This window comes from Taudactylus pleione, unplaced genomic scaffold (genome assembly GCF_031769625.1).
Source record: "Taudactylus pleione unplaced genomic scaffold, aTauple2 ptg000093l, whole genome shotgun sequence".
NCBI lineage: Eukaryota > Metazoa > Chordata > Amphibia > Anura > Myobatrachidae > Taudactylus > Taudactylus pleione.
The window spans coordinates 2,425,075-2,441,850 of record NW_028284495.1 but is presented as its reverse complement, the minus strand read 5'-3'; the positions used below and the strand labels follow the sequence as shown (position 1 = coordinate 2,441,850).

At 42.3% G+C, this 16,776-nt stretch overlaps 1 protein-coding gene across 1 annotated transcript in view; it reads left to right on the top strand.

The window, feature by feature from the left end:
- Positions 1-15,600, top strand: part of RP1 (RP1 axonemal microtubule associated) — a 668,735-nt gene extending 653,135 nt beyond the window's left edge. Inside the window, exons 57-59 of the mRNA XM_088469748.1 lie at positions 4,558-4,636; positions 12,206-12,281; positions 15,546-15,600. Coding sequence (XP_088325874.1) covers positions 4,558-4,636; positions 12,206-12,281; positions 15,546-15,600 — 210 coding nt within the window. The remainder of the gene's footprint in view (positions 1-4,557; positions 4,637-12,205; positions 12,282-15,545) is intronic.
- Positions 15,601-16,776: the final 1,176 nt, after the last annotated feature.

Below are 16,776 nucleotides of genomic sequence, written 5' to 3'. Positions count from 1 at the left end.
GGGGCCAAATGTAATAGAGTGAGAGTTTTGAAAATGGGAGAGTTTAGCATTAACACTCTCACACTAATACATTGATCGAGTTGTATTTCCAAAACAGGAAACACCTGGATGAGAATTTACATCTTGAGAGTTTTTTAGTCTCAAAAACATATGTTTGCATATTCTGTGACGTTATTACATTGGCTGAGTTTAAAAATGTGACAGTTTTCGCTCACATTTTCTAAACTCTCACCCTATTACATTTGGCCCTTAGCGTTCATCCTGTTATAACTGAAGAAATGTTTTGAGTAACATTATGAATCACCTTCACTGTGATATAGTATAAAGGTGCATACACACACAATGATTTATTGAACGATTATCGATAACAATATCATTTATTGTTCACTCGTTGAAAAAATCGTTCACTTTTTGAGTTAAAACAATGGGCATTCAGGTTCAGGTTTGTAGTTTGTAGTTCAGTCAGACTGACCAACTGAACGATTTTCATTAAGGGAATATGCAAAAATCGTTGGCAGTTCAAAAACATCGTTCATTACACTTTAAAAAATCTGGCAGATAATCTGACAGATAATCTGACAGAAAATCGTTCATAAAATCGTTGGTAAGCTGCATACACACACAACTAGTTTGTTACCAACGATTTTATGAACGATTTTATGAACGATTTTCTGTCAGATTATCTGTCAGATTTTTTGAAGTGTAATGAACGATTTTTTTTAACTACAAACGATTTTTGCATATTCCCTTAATGAAAATCGGTCAGTTGGTCAGTCTGACTGAACTACAAACTACAAACGTGAACGCGCATGAACGATAATCGTTCATCGTTTTCACTCAGAAAGTGAACGATTTTTTCAACAATTGAACAATAAACTATATCGTTATTGATAATCGTTCAAAAAATCGTTGTGTGTATGTATGCACCTTAAGTATTTACCCCCATATATAACTCACTAATATAATAGTAACCTTAAGATGATTCTAGATTTTTATTAGAGTAATTCATATACTTCATGAACATAAATAGATTTGTACCCAGTATTAATAAGTGTGTATATAACCAAATTCATAATTAATAGTGTATAAATATCTAAAAATATAAAAACAATAATATATTTTGTGTCGAAGTATAAGTGTCTATATTAAGTGCAAAATGTGAAATAATCATGTATATATTCCCCTCAGAAAATATATAATGTGAATAGTCAAGTGCTATGAATACATATGAGCTTGTGATGTAAATCACTGTATCTAGTCTGATTAAATATGAAAACAAATTATAATGTTTGAGTGCTATTTATTATAGATCCTATTAAATATACAGTATATATAAAAGTGAACAAACCAAAACCACACTAGTGAATGTGTTAAAAAATAATGTATTTAAAGTGAAAAAGTGTTGAAATATGTAATAAACACATATTATAACAAAAATTATATAAATATTGAATATTTATAGAAAGGCTCCATAATAAATATGTTCATTCAAACCAATCGGTTTGAGACCTCCTATCGAGAATGTCCAGAAGCTCTCCTTCTTGAGCAATTCTTGTGTTTAATTTCCACCTCTGATACCAAGGTTCACTTGTTCTATTCCGAAAACTCTTAGAACAGTAGGGTTTCCTTGATGTGTATCGTGGAAGTGTTTCGCCCCTGTGGTTAGTTTTTTAAGTCTTTTCAGATCTATCTCCACATTCCTTATTGTACACACATGTTCTAGAATCCTTTGTTTAAGGGGTCTGGATGTCATCCCTATATTTTTTTTATCACATGGGCAGATGATGCAGTAGATTACTCCCGAGGAATTGCAGTTAATAAACTGTTGTATTTTATGTACCTTCTGATATTTATACGTGAATTCCGTAGTTCTTTGCATGTAAGTACAGGCCTTGCAATTACTGCATTTAAAAGACCCTTCTGCAGGAGGTTTTCTCCATTTGGAACTAGTAAAATGGCTATGGACCAGTTTGTCCCTTGAATTGGGAGATCGCCTCCAACTGATCTGTGCTCTCGGCCCCAAACTTTAGATCTTGATCTAACGTCAATGCAGACCAAGGTTTTTGAATGAGCCTATGGATTTCACCCCAATCCACACAGTAATCCTCCACAAAGCTCTGTTAATTGGGACATCTGTGGGATTTATTAAAACCCCTAAATAGATTTTTATTATATAAACCAATAGTCACTATTGACCTTGAAGGATGTCAGTGTCTGAGACATGATTTCTATTTATGTCTCCTTGAGGAAGTGATATGGAAGTTGTGAATACACCATAAGTCATGTATATGTTCTGGGATTTGCAATAATTCCTAAGCGAACACAGTGTTCTTTTCTATACATCAAGAGCCAAGATTATTACATTATATTTTTGTCCAGACTAGTGACATGGGTCATGGAATTATATGGCACTCATTAAGGCAATACAATATATGTCTGGTTTAAATATCCCTGAAATCGAATACACAGCTTCATCTTTTGATAATAAAGGTGGTAGTGAGGATAAAGGGACAAGACACTTGGATATTATTTGATTTCATATCTATTTATCATAAGAAGTACGATTTGTCCTCAGCTCTACAGACACCCAATAAATACATTTACCATTGTTTTATGGAATATTATTATATATACTTAAGAAATAAAACACACAGGAGACATACAGTGGTTTCACAATTTTTACTTTTCACTTATCTAATATTTGTGTTGATCCATATATGATTGCATACAGATCTATCTTATATTTCCCAGAAAACTTTTTTATTTCAAATATTATTAAAGGTTATATTTTAATATTTGTAATAATCTCCTCTGTCTAGCTGACATTAAGTTTGTCAATTGTAAGAATAATTGGTCTGTGAGTGCCCCACAAAGGAATAACTTGTTTTTTATTATATTACTCTATTCTTACACAAGATAATAATGTAATGATGATAATACAAACAACTGTTTTTCCCCTATAAATATTAAATGGGAATCTTCTTCCGGCTGCATTCCAAATAAAAACAAAACATAATAATTTGAAGTTTTACATACACAACAGAGAATTGTGTCTTCACATTGTTGTTAATAAATGTGAAAGGCGCATGCTCCAAATTATGTCATTTCATACAAACACAAAACAGAATTACAAATTAAATTACATACATCTGTTGTTTTTCACTTTAAAATTCCAATAGGAATCTTCTTTCCTGTATTATGCCATATACAGTATACGGCCTTACTTCATATAATATAGCAGCCACACTCAGTGGCGTCACTATAGTATGTTTGGTGACACCCGTTGTGGCACGAAATTAAACCTTTGTGTGCGCCTTCACTTTGCCATTTTGGGGTCATGACCATGTATCATGCCCCCATGCTCATCACGCTGGGGTCTTTCCGAGCACTCTGAGAGTTGAAGGGCAGCCCCCAGCCTCTCCGGACACAGGGGGGTGTGAATGACGTGCGCACCATCCATCACAACAGCTGTAGCCCTACGCGGTGACACCAACTGTGGGGGTGACACCAGAATAGCAGATCTGCTCTGCTATTTTGGTGTCACACCCTCTGATGGTGTAACCCGGCGTGGCCTGCACACCTAGGCTGGCACACCCACTTTGAACGGTAGCAGTCGCACCCAGCAGAGCAGACGCATCATCGGGACTTGCACCTGCCCCATGCTAGGAGCAGAATATCCATCAGTGTATGGCCTCCAATGTACACAGTTAAGCATTTGAGTTTGCAACTACTCCAGCGACACGCCCACAACACTCCCCTAACACACCTATCAGACGGAATATCTTTGAGCATTGGTTTAGCCACCTCCCAGTCATCACCCAGTAACCCTTAAAACATTCCAAAGTCTGTGTAGCCCAATCAGTCCTGCGACTCTATATGTAGACACCATGTAATTCATGCGTAATGTGACTTTTTCAGGATTTAGATACAGTTGCAAAAAACGTCAGTTTACATGAATATTGGCAGTGCCTGCAACTCACAATCAGCCCCTATCTGCTTATGTCAATTGCACTGCTGCTTATTACTGTATGGCACTGCTGCTAATTACCAGAGCCGTAACTAGACTGTTTGGTGCCCTGTGCCAGAAAGAGCATTGGCGCCCTCCCCCCATTATTCAAAGGGACATAATGCACCCAAAAAAGGGCCATTGCTTCATAGGGAAGGGCCAGGGAAGAGGCAGGAGAGGCCAGGAGATCCTGGGGATGAAATAAGAGGGAGCTACAACCAAGAATTATAATAAACAGAAATTTAACAGGCCCAAACAGCGCCCTCTGACCTGTGGTGCCCTGTGCGATGGCACCGGCCGCACTACCCTAGCTATGGCCCTGCTAATTACTGTATGGCACTGCTGCTAATTACTGTATGGCACTACTGCTTATTATTGTATTGCACTGCTGCTTATTACTGTATGGCTCTCCAGACACCTTGTGGAACCCTATAAATAAAAGATAATAATATTATGTGAATTATGTGACAATATAAATATTATGTGTTGTAGATGTTGTGCATCTTTATGCAATGCATCTTTTTTTTATCATTCTCCTTTTATTTAATCAGGTTGATACATTTAAGATAACCACAAAGAACATAGAAAGAATCTCCCATATTGAAATAGGTCATGATGGAAAAGGATTGGGTGAGTATCCATAATTTGATTTATTCTAATGAATGTACGGCATTCACAGCATGTGTATAATACACCAAATACTACACTATAAAGAATATCCAGCAAAACCTGAGACACATTTCATAAAATTTTGGAATTACAGTGCAGCCCTTGGACAAGCTAGAAGCTGGGCTGTAATTACCTATCTTGTGCCTGGCATATGAATGGTCAGCGAAGATCGATCTTTCAGATAGATCAATTTCCATGTACGATACAGGTTGACTTTTGGATTGATCCTGGAGGTACAGTTTGGTGTATCGATAGGATTGTTTCAAAGATCAATAGGATCATTTCAAAAATGGCGGTGGTGGTGATGTTTTAAGCGCTCTCTGGCATTCCTGCACCCATGTGTCCTGTGCTGAACTGTTCTGCACATGCACATTATTTCTCCTTTCCCTTTAAACTGTGCATGCTTGAAATTAACATTGTTCCCGGAAAAAACTGATATTTTTTCTATTTTTACGTTTATTTAATACAAATATGCCAGTTATCTATCCCTAGTCTGATGACGTAGAATAAGACACCGGAACGGCTATTGGTGCCATACTTTAGTAATGCCTGTAGCTGCTGGTATTTTAGCAGAGTACCTGAAGTTCAGCTGAAAGCTGGTAGGAAATCAGAGGGACAGTAGTTACATAGTTCAAATGTTCCCTTACTTTCATGACTTATAGGAGGATCAAAATAACCATTTTAAGAAAATATATGAAACGTTAAAGTCTATTAAAAGTGTGATCCCATGAGCATAGCCAGCTAGGCGTGGAAGTGACTTATTATTCTCTCTAGCAAGCACTATGCTTTCACTCCCAGCCTGCAATTATACAGGTTCATCCTGTGCATTTACACTGCACTTCCCAAATGTGGAGCATATACACGTTGGAGCTGAGTCACACGTACTGCCGATGTACTGGACGTTCCTGAGCAATAACAAGGCGGAGGCTTAGCACACGCACAGAGATGGTCTGTGTTATGGGAGTTTCACAGCCGTATTGCTGAAAGTGGTCAAACGCTACCCTAGGAGGCCAAACTCAGGGCCTGATTCAGTACGGATCGCAATGCTGCGTACGCACGCAGTTCAACTGTGATAGCAAGCCACTCCACTGCGATCACAATGCAAACTCAGCGCTACATAAGGAAGCCCACTCTACCATACGCACATCCGTAATACTTAGCAAAACCATTGGTAAGCTCGAGTACCATTCGACCCATACGCACACTTGCACAAGCCCTGTCCTTACTCAGAAATTACTAACAGTCACGCACGCTATGAGACCTCAGACTGAGTATGGCTTGTCAGTGGATGATTTATGCACGCCCCTGAAAGGAATCGGTATGACTTACCGCTGGACCCATGCCCGGCGGTTGGCATCCCGGCAGAGGAGCAAATCCCGATCGTCCAAGGTAAGTATTGTCTAACCTAATTCTACCCACTAATCCTAACCATCCCTTAGGGGTGCCTAACCCTAACCTCCCCCCAGTGCCAAACCCTAATCCCCCCTCTAAGTGCCTAAACCTAACCCCTCCTTCCCCGCCACCTAAACCTAAGTCCCCCGGGGGGGTGCCTAACCCTAACCTCCCCACAGGGGTGCCTAACCCTCCCTCCCCCTAGCCTAACCCTAACCTCCCAGGGGGGTGCCTAACCCTAAATCCCCCCCGGGAGCCCCTAACCTAACCCACCCCCCCGCGCAGCTGTTCGCGCTTGGCGCCCGGCATGTCTTCGATCAAGATGCCGAGCAACGGTCTCCCAGCGTCGGTAAAATGAAAGGCATCTAAATTTAGATGCCTGTCATTTAACCCTCGCCGGGATTAAGTAGTCGGGAAGACGGCTGTCGGGATTAAGTCCGCCAGCTTCCCGACTGAATATCCCCTGAAACGGTGTCAATCACTCTGTGATGGGTCTGCGTAACCTCTGCAATCGCAACAATCGCAGAACACAACAATTGGCCAACTGCGTGCATATTAGCAACTGCGATCCTTGCTGAATGAGGCCCTCAGATGGAGAAATTGCACCTGTCATAGGGCTGGTGCAATTTTCGATGGGGCGTCGAAGGTATTTCAGTGTGTACGGATGCTGGCAGTGGACACATTCGGACGCACAGATGTACACCAGGGAAGGACTTTGTAGCGGCATTTACATAAAGTCACACATGGGCAACCTCCAATAGACAGGGACGCGGCTGCGTCCTACTCAGAATCAGCCCCTTTGTATGACAACAAGTATGTACATTTGTGTATGGCCACCAGGATATCTTCAACATGAGCACCTGGCAACATATATATGATTCTCACTGACTTGCCTAAGTTCATATTATTCAGTCCTGCTCATCTTCATGTGCCAATAAGCGTCTCTACACACTTCATAGGCTCGTTATAGGGAATCTACAAAATGGCAGCAATCTATTGTCTATGAATGTCCTGAACACAACTTTAGAGAAAAATAAAATATATCCTTTATCCATAATGTAGCTTTTCTATACATAACTGTCAGCAAAAGTATAGAGAGCACAAATGTGGTAAATTCATATATATATGACCCTTTTAGCAAGCACCTGAAAAATGCAGTACAAGTGGTGTTTTATAAGGAGTTTGTGTTTTGTTTACTTGCAATTTAAAGAAAAAGATTGAGAACAGCTTCCAAAAAATAAATGGACAGATAAGGATTTGTACAACTGTACAGCAAAGTGTTCTTTAAATGGAAGTGTAACCTAATATGAACTTATCTGCAGCCGTAAAAAAGGACAATTCTTTGTAACTTTTTCTATCATTTATACAGTGTCACAAAAGGTGACGCTCACATACATAGACTTCTGAGCTCTCACATTTGTCCTGGGCAGGATGAAGGGAAATCATTTCTCCTAATAAGCTAAGGTACAGATCCCTCAGGCACAGCCAGCTGAGGGCAGCCAAGTGAGGGAAGCTATTTACTGGGACAGAAAATTAACTGAAATCAAACAAAGCATTGCAAGAAATAATTGAGTACCTGTTAAATCTGTTTATAAGTGACTAACAATGCAAGCGGATTTCACATACCAAAGCATAAACATAGTCTGAATTTAAATGAAGAAAAAAACTATACCTTATGTTACTTACAAGCAATATTATTATTAGTTTTATAAAGTGCTAGATAGGCTATACCACAATCCACTTGTTATTACTTGGAGAACTACTGCTGCTAAAATGTTATCTGTTTCTCAAAATCTTTAGGCACTCACATCCATTATTGGCCTGAATCTGTTACTGTAGATAAACTAGACTATAATTCACATTGTGTCCCATCACTGTGCATACAGTAGATATGAAATGAGCTTTTTAATTGGGGGCTAATAAATGATCAGCCACGTGAACTTACTGTATTTGCAATGACACAGACTTCTCAGTCCAGGGAAAAAAACATTATTTTCATGGGGACCACCAGTACAGCTGGCTCTTCTTGAGTCTCCTTGCAATGGACTATAGAAGAGAGGCTCACAGCCCTACATGGTATCCAAGGACGGCAGAAAGCCCCCAGTTCTAGAGAGGAGATTCTTTGTGTTTAATGAGCTACTTACCTTATCACAATCTCTTGGACCAGACTGCAGTCTACCTCAATCAAAAAAATCCTTATACCAACACTTCCCAAGCCTTAAATCTGGATCTACTCCACATTAACACAAGTCCTATCCCAAATTGTGTTTCTTTTGTATTATAACACTAATATAAACAATAGAAACCCTCACTGACTCAAAGAAACAAATATAGCTGAACAAAAAAATAAATAAATAAATATATAGTAATGATAGTGTTACATTTTTTAACACATAAGTCTTATATTATTAACATTTTTGACAGTGCCCCCTGAACAAACAATAAACTCCCTCACAGCGCTCCTAGGACCTGATTCATTACGGATCGCTAATGTGATCGCAGCTGCGATTACGCATGCAGGTCTGTTGGGGAAATATGGTAATGACCAGGGGCTGGCTGGCAACTTTCAGCCTGGGAGTCAACACAAACAAGTGGCTCCCCAGTTTTCATATTAAAAACACCTGTGACGGAAAAATGGGCATCGTGTGTATATTTATTGTGCAACTCCTCCCCATCTGTATACACTTTATTGAGACCTCCACCCTATCTCATCTGTATACCCTTTATTGTGCAGCCCTTCCCATCTGAATATGCCTAATTGTGTCCAGTCCCCATCTGTATACCCATTATTGTGCACCTCTCCCCACCTATATACCCATTGCTGTGCTCCCCTCCCCACCTGTATACCCATTGCTGTGCTCCTCTCCCCCACCTGTATACCCATTGCTGTGCCGTCCTCACCACCTGTATACCCATTGCTGTGCCCTCCTCCCCAGAGCCATAACTAGACTTTTTTGGTGCCCTGTGCCAGATAGAGCATTGGTGCCTCCCTCCCCATTTTTTAAATAGGGACATAAGATAGTGCACCTTATAAAGAGCCATGGCCTCATGGGGAAGGGATAGGGAAGAGACAGGGGAGGCCAGGAGATGCTGGGGATAAAAGAAGAGGAAGCTACAAGTGAGAATGATAATTAACTGGAAAATTGACAGGCCCATACAGCGTCCCCTGTCCTGCGGTGCCCTGTGCCATGGCACAGGTCACACTACCCTAGTTACGGCCCTGCTCCTCCCCACCTGTATACCCATTATTTCCCTCTCCCCACCTTTATACCCATTGCTGTGCACCCCTCCCCACCTATATACCCATTGCTGTGCACTCCTCCCCACCTATATAGCCATTATTATGCCCCCTCCCCATCTGAGTATTTTTAAATTTACTGCTCCCCCCCCTGCAGGAGTTAATTTACTTGATTTCTTGTGGAGTTTTCCTTTGTTTCAATACTGCAGCTTGGTGGCTCCTCCAGTCCACTCTCACTCCAGCAGCAGGTGCAGTTTCTCTCCAGACAGTGCAGGTTCCCGCTGGCAGCTGCTGATATTGCAACATCTTATTTGATGTCCTCTACATTTGACAGCAACAGTAAGTGGTGCCGATGGGGGGGAATGGAGCCCATGCAGGAGGAGGCCATTGGGGCAGGAAAGGACAAGTGGCCGTCGCGACACCCACACAGGGCCCTGTGTCCTGAGTGACTACCCTAGTCACATGTCTGGTGGCCGGTAACCTGCGTCCTGGGTGACGACCCTAGTCACATGTCTGGTGGCCGGTAACCTGCGTCCTGGGTGACGACCCTAGTCATATGTCAGGCGGCCGGTAACCTGTGTCCTGGGTGACGACCCTAGTCATATGTCTGGCAGCCGGTAACCTGCGTCCTGGGTGACGACCCTAGTCACATGTCTGGCGGCCGGTAACCTGTGTCCTGGGTGACGACTCTAGTCATATGTCTGGCGGCCGGTAACCTGCGTCCTGGGTGACGACCCTAGTCACGTGTCTGGTGGCCGGTAACCTGTGTCCTGGGTGAAGACCCTAGTCATATGTCTGGCAGCCGGTAACCTGCATCCTGGGTGACAACCCTAGTCATATGTCTGGCAGCCGGTAACCTGCGTCCTGGGTGACGACCCTAGTCACATGTCTGGCGGCCGGTAACCTGTGTCCTGGGTGACGACCCTAGTCATATGTCTGGCAGCCGGTAACCTGCATCCTGGGTGACAACCCTAGTCATATGTCTGGCGGCCGGTAATCTGTGTCCTGGGTGACGACCCTAGTCACATGTCTGGTGGCCGGTAACCTGTGTCCTGGGTGATGACCCTAGTCATATGTCTGACGGCTGGTAACCTGTGTCCTGGGTGACGACCCTAGTCACATGTCTGGTGGCCGGTAACCTGTGTCCTGGGTGACGACCCTAGTCATATGTCTGGCAGCCGGTAACCTGCGTCCTGGGTGACGACCCTAGTCACATGTCTGGCGGCCGGTAAACATACAGAGGATGCTCCCAGGCTGGTCAGTTTCTTACAAAGATAATGAGCGTGGCCGGTCACGCTGATTACTCTTGTAACACAACCAAGTGGCCTCTGCATGTCTCTGCATGTCACCAGATGCATATGGAGCATGTGGCGGCTGTTAACTGGCGGCCCCACAACACAGAAATCATACCGGCCCGGGGGGGCAGATGGCACCTTGGTAATGACTGCCATCGCAAAGCTATTATAGAGACGCCCAAGGCCAGCAGAGACGCCCACTACTGTTTTCGCATATCCGTAATACTTTGCAATCCTGCGTATACATTGGGAACATCAAGTAACATCGGCCCCTCACGCACATTTACAATAGGTCTGACCTTACTAAGAAATTGCTAATCTCATTCAAACGGACTTGCACACCTGCGTTTCACTGATCACCCCCCGGTCAACACCCCCTAACTCTTACTTCCTGTCAATCACTCTGCGATGGGTCTGCATGGTCTCTGCGATCGCAGTGTGATTGCAGTGGTGCCTTTGCGCATTGCAATGCATACACATGCGCAGTATGCAACAATCAGCCATCTGTGTGCGTAATCACAATAGTGATCCCTAATGAATGAGGCCCCTAGTATTAGCCAGATGGCACCCTAATAAGGACATTATAATAATCTTTTTTTTGTTTTATAAACGAGTAACCCAATAGGCTTTTTTCATTTTAGTAACAAACACAGTGCGGCAGTCCACTCCTATGGCGTTTTCTTGTGTGAGTGCTGCAGCCAGCCCACACTACACAGTGCCCTGCCTTCAGTGCTCTTAATTATTTTTTGTTTAGTACAAAGTGCCCCTATACTAACCACTCCCTACAGTCTCCAGTGTGAAATGGCGTCCGATCACGAGGGACGGACTTTAATATGCAATCTAAAACAATTGAGATCCGCTGACGGAAAGATGACGTAATCCAAAACACGACAGATCCGGCGCCGGAAAGATGACCAATACAAAACACGGGAGATAAGGCGCCGGGAAGATGACGCAATCTAAAACACGAGAGGTCCGGCACCAAGTAGATGACGTTTTGCATCATTTGGGGATCTGAAGTTTGCAGGAAGACCTGAGCCAAGGTTCAACACGTAACCCCTAAATTCTGGTGCATTTGGATTCCAGGAATAATAAGTAGCTTTCTTTGACGAGTTTTACCTCTGTATCTTAGCTCATTTAAAAAAGACACAGGAGGTATAAAGGCCCACAAATGTAAATGTTTCCTTGGCACCAATACTCTCTTAAAGCAAACCTGGTTTAATCAGTATTTGTGAGCATTTCTTTTGACTATGGAAAACACTGGATCAGAGGCAGCTTACAGTAACTACAATAGTGGCACATCCAAAGATAAGCTACAGTCCTGTTACTTGGAGGACACTATGACTCACAAATAATAAATACATTATGTTGCTTCAGTTTTAATGTAGGTCTCTAGGAACAAAAGTTTAGTCAACTTATTTATACATTATATCACAAGTGGGTTTACATGTCTAACCTTTAAATGTAATCCTAAATAAATAAAAATCAATTTGATGTACAGTAAGTACATTGAAAAGTGCATGGTTGTAACATGTTTGCCTTTATTAGATATATGTTTTTCTCTATATTCATTCCTGGTAACTGCTGTATTATTCTGGCAAGCAGGTAGCAGCTGGTTCCTGGAAAAGATTGAGATCATCACGTTATCCACAAATGAAATTACAGTATTCTCCTGTAACAGGTAAATGTTAAGTAATGTCAGTTGAGTATTGGGTGGAGATCAATACACTATATAATAATACTTAGTAGTATTTACCTGGGGTTCGGTGTTCCCCTTGATTTGGTGGATGTCTATTATATTCCGGTAATGCACTTCTCACTGAGGTTGCAAATTATGAATGGGAACTTCATAGAGGCGAAACTGCCAGCACAGCCTGGCTGATACATACTGTACAAGATGTAGCAGATACAAGGAATGCATAGCTGAACTGTTGGATTTTTAGGGCTCTATTTATTAACATTATTTTGACTAAAATAAAGTGAAAAAGGGTGTTTTCACACCCTTTTCACATTATCTTAGTATCACCTATAGTTATTACAGGGCAATTGGAGTAGAATTCGTAAACTTCTACTCCAACCCCTAAGTATCACTTATTTTTAGTAAGCAGATCGCATTTCCCATAATTGTAATGGGAAATGTGATCTGACCAGAGTTACTAAAAACAAATTGTAAAAAGATACCGAGGAAAGCCCTGTGATAATAACGCCACCTGGAGGTGGCGTTATCCAGGGTCTCCCCCAGTTACCAGACTCCTACTCTGCTCTAAAAAGCAGAGCAGAGCCCGAAGCCAGTCCCAGTGATCAGCTGTGTGGTCTAAACAGACTGCAAGCTGATTCACTGCAAAAAAAAATAGAAAAAAAAAAACTTCACTTACCTGAGTCCAGGGACCGGTGGTCGGGGCTCCGGGTGATGTCCTCCCTCCGGCCAGCTGGTCTCCCATGCTGCACTGCGGCCTGGTCATCAGCTGATCGGGTCCCAGTGCAGTATGGGATATCACCTGACCGGAGGCATGGAAGACATCACCGGAGCACCGGTGACTGCAGGTAAATGTAATTAAGGTAGGGGGGAGTGGGGGAGTCGCGGGGGTCTGCGATCACGGGGGCGGGGCTTAGTGCCAGGGGCGGCTTAGCATCGGGGGGGTAGCAGCAGTAGCCGGTCGGCGCATGAGCGGGCACTTTGTCAAGGTATTTTTTCCGAAAATACAGTGACTAGTGTGTGGATGGGATTCACAGGGACAGAGCCTTATCGCAAGCTCTGTCCCTGCAAGGGATTTGTATGAATTCCCTGTGATATTGCTTGAATTCGCAATGCGAATTCAGTCGTTAATATCACACTACAATCTGCATTCAATATGCGGATTGTAGTAAATAGAGCCCTTACGGAGAGCTGACTAAATATACATTATGTGATCATACTTTTCCATGACTTTATTTATGCATTTGCTGCCATCTGTTTGGCATTTTTATGTATACATTGTGGTCACTTTAATTTTTTTTTTTTTTTTGCATGCAGTCATATTTGATAAGATCATACAAGTATTGCACCATATATTGCACATACACAATTAAAAGCAATTTATATATATTTAGTATATTTTTTAAACGCAGTTAAAGCATTTTTAAAAGCAGTGCAAATGCAGATTGAATAAGTAAGCAATCCATTTCAGTGCTTGTTCATAGTTGTTCTGCATGTGTACAAAGTGTCAAATGAGAAGGCTGTTTATGAATTAGATCATTCAATTAAAATTCATGAAGCAGTTTAGAGACTACATACAGAAACTGAAATTAGTTGATTTATCATACACACAGACAGTGGCTGATTTTACCTTGGGGCTACAGCCTCCCCAGTAAGATCCGCCACATCAGTGAGCCAGTTGCAGTCCGTGACTATACTGGCTAAACTGTGACAGGCAGTGACTTCCCATTGGAAGCTCTACCTGCCAGTCACACAGAGGACAGACAGTCCCAGGGGAAGGTGTTTTCTCCTCCTGAGACTGCCAGTCTGGAGTGCGATTAGCAGAGCGTGCTTCCAGGGGCTGCTGCCGATGCAGTCCCTAAAAGCCAGTGTTTTGTGCATGTGTGGTCCCATCGCTGCATTTGCACATGTGCCATTACGCAAGCGCCAGGATCTGGCTGCCCGCCCAGGACTACTGTCTCCTCCTCTCCTCCAACCTGCAGTGCAGGCAGCGGCAGCACAGACAGCAGCAACCTCCACCATCCATGAGGGTAGGAGTCACTGCTGCACACAGCCATGTTATGTGCTGATCCGATACGGAGCCTGTCAGCTTACCTTCGCTGATGCATGATGCGCACACAGTTCATCAGAACCTAATAAAACACTGAGGCATGAGGATTTTAGTACACAAAACAAACTCAAATCAGGTTCTGATACTAAACCATTGTATAAATATGATATCATTGAGAGTTTTTTTCTACAGTATGTTCACAGCTGCAGAAACTATTATGTGTTTGTGACTACACACAAATCTGTTTCCACAAAGACACAGTACAACAATAAATATATATTAGTTTTGCGCTAATTATTAAAGAGGTCTGGCATGTGAATTAAACACTCAAATACTCTAAAATACTTATATAAACTTATTTATTGCACAATGTAACAGTACAAAGGTTGCAACCGGTTGCTATTATATCAATGTATATTCCTATAAAAAATCACAATAAAATGGCATATAAAAAACCATTAAGACAAATAGAAAATATAATGTATCTTATTGTTATACTCCAAGGATCTATAAATTGATCCCCTTTAATGGCCATTACAATGGAAGCTCACCACAGCAGATTTATTCTTTTTTGGGTCCTGTTATTTCTGGCCCAGTTAACAGGTACTCCTGGGCTAAATTCACCTTAGTGCCTTGAACCTGTGTAAGATCATTCGCACAGGTGCTTAAAACACTGTGCTGTTTAGCTGTGTACTTACAGTTTGTTATGCCACGTCCCCAGACAATAAGCGGCTACTTGTCACCAGTCAGGTGGCTGAACTCTCCCCTTTACACAGAGCCGGTATTCCTGGTGTCACCATGCAGCATCTGTGTAGGGGCACACCTCTGCGGTAAGTGGTCAGCAAAAGTGATGTCTCCAGGCAAGTTGTTATACACTGCGGGCACCAAGCAATAGATCCACACTTGTTAGTGTCTCTAACTGGTTTCGCTCCGTTTTCTGGGAGTTTTTGCAAAGAGTGATGATGATGATTTTAGTAACTGATAGGCAACATTGTCATGAGAAAAGGGCTCTCTCCATTGTGTGTAGACGACAGGTCCATCTTAATGCCATTTTTATTAACTGAATACTGTACATGACTGTTTGGTTATATACCAGACTCTTTGGATAATATGTGTATTTCCAAATATCATGGTTATGCACGTTTAACCTATGGGATTGTAGTTGTAAATCTAAACCTCCATATCTCTTTCATTTCAAGGTGGTTGGCTGAGGATGAGGATGACGGACGCACCGTGATACAGATTTACTCCTAATCGTCGTTTTAGCAAACTGCTCACATTCACGCTGACTGCTCCCAGTGGTTCTCTTCTGATATCATCCAATAGTTCTTGGGTGCCACTTGTTTTACATAAACCAATCTGTTCTCACATATATATAGAATGGCTTGCAAAAGTATTCAACCTCCAACAAAGTCAACATATCTGTCTGTATTTGTAGATTGTAAGCTCTTAGAAAGCATTTTTCTGTTTTTCTTGATTGTGTTTTTTTATTTTGTCCTGTCAGTGTGTTTTGTGTGTGTGGCATGTGTGTGGGTACTAGGAGAGGAGGTTAGTGTTTGTCTTTTTTCAGTGTGTTTTGCGTTTGTATAGGGAGGGGGAAAGGAATATTTCCAGGGCAGAGGAGAGGCAGGGAGAGAGTGAGGTGTAGGAGGTTGCAACACAAGATACTCTATAGGACAGTACAGGTAACAGTGATGAGGCGCCCAGGCAGCGTGGCAAGACCAAGATGGGGCGCAATGTGAATTTTTCTGTGGAGTATAACATGGTCATTATGCAGGAGGTCATGAAATCCCACCACATGCTGTTTGGACGAAAGGCTGCCAGCAGATTGACCCGACCACAAGAATGCCATATCACCCAGGACATTAGGCATGCCCGCAATGCTATAAAAAAATCTACCCTGACTGCATGCCACTGTGACTCCTGCTAGGTAAGCAGATGCAGGTATCCATTAGTGGCTGAAATGCCGCCATTACCAGAGTTACTGTATGTACCGTGAGAATGTTGACTGGGATATCACGAGAACTCTACTGGTTATAGACAGAAAACATACCAGTAGCCAGTGACAGAGTGGGAATGTGCTGTGTCAGGGTCTAGGTCCAGTTTGACTTGGTCATATAAATGGAATATGTTGTTACAGTTCATCCGGGACATCTTTTTGACTTCGCCATTGGCCAATGCGTTCAGGTTCAAACACATCCAAAAAAATGTGGCCTGAGCAGCATTTGTGATACCTGCATTACCTCCATTTCTGCTCAGTTTCTTGCTCCTGAGTCCTACCAGCCTGGTGGTAGAGCCTCTGAAATCCCAGCCACATGCAGTGAATAGCAATGGTAGTATATACTGCCATTTTTTCTGCACACAAATCAATGCATCTCATTTAGCACCTTTAAAAGACATCATCATTGTTTTCCTACTAATTGCAACTTG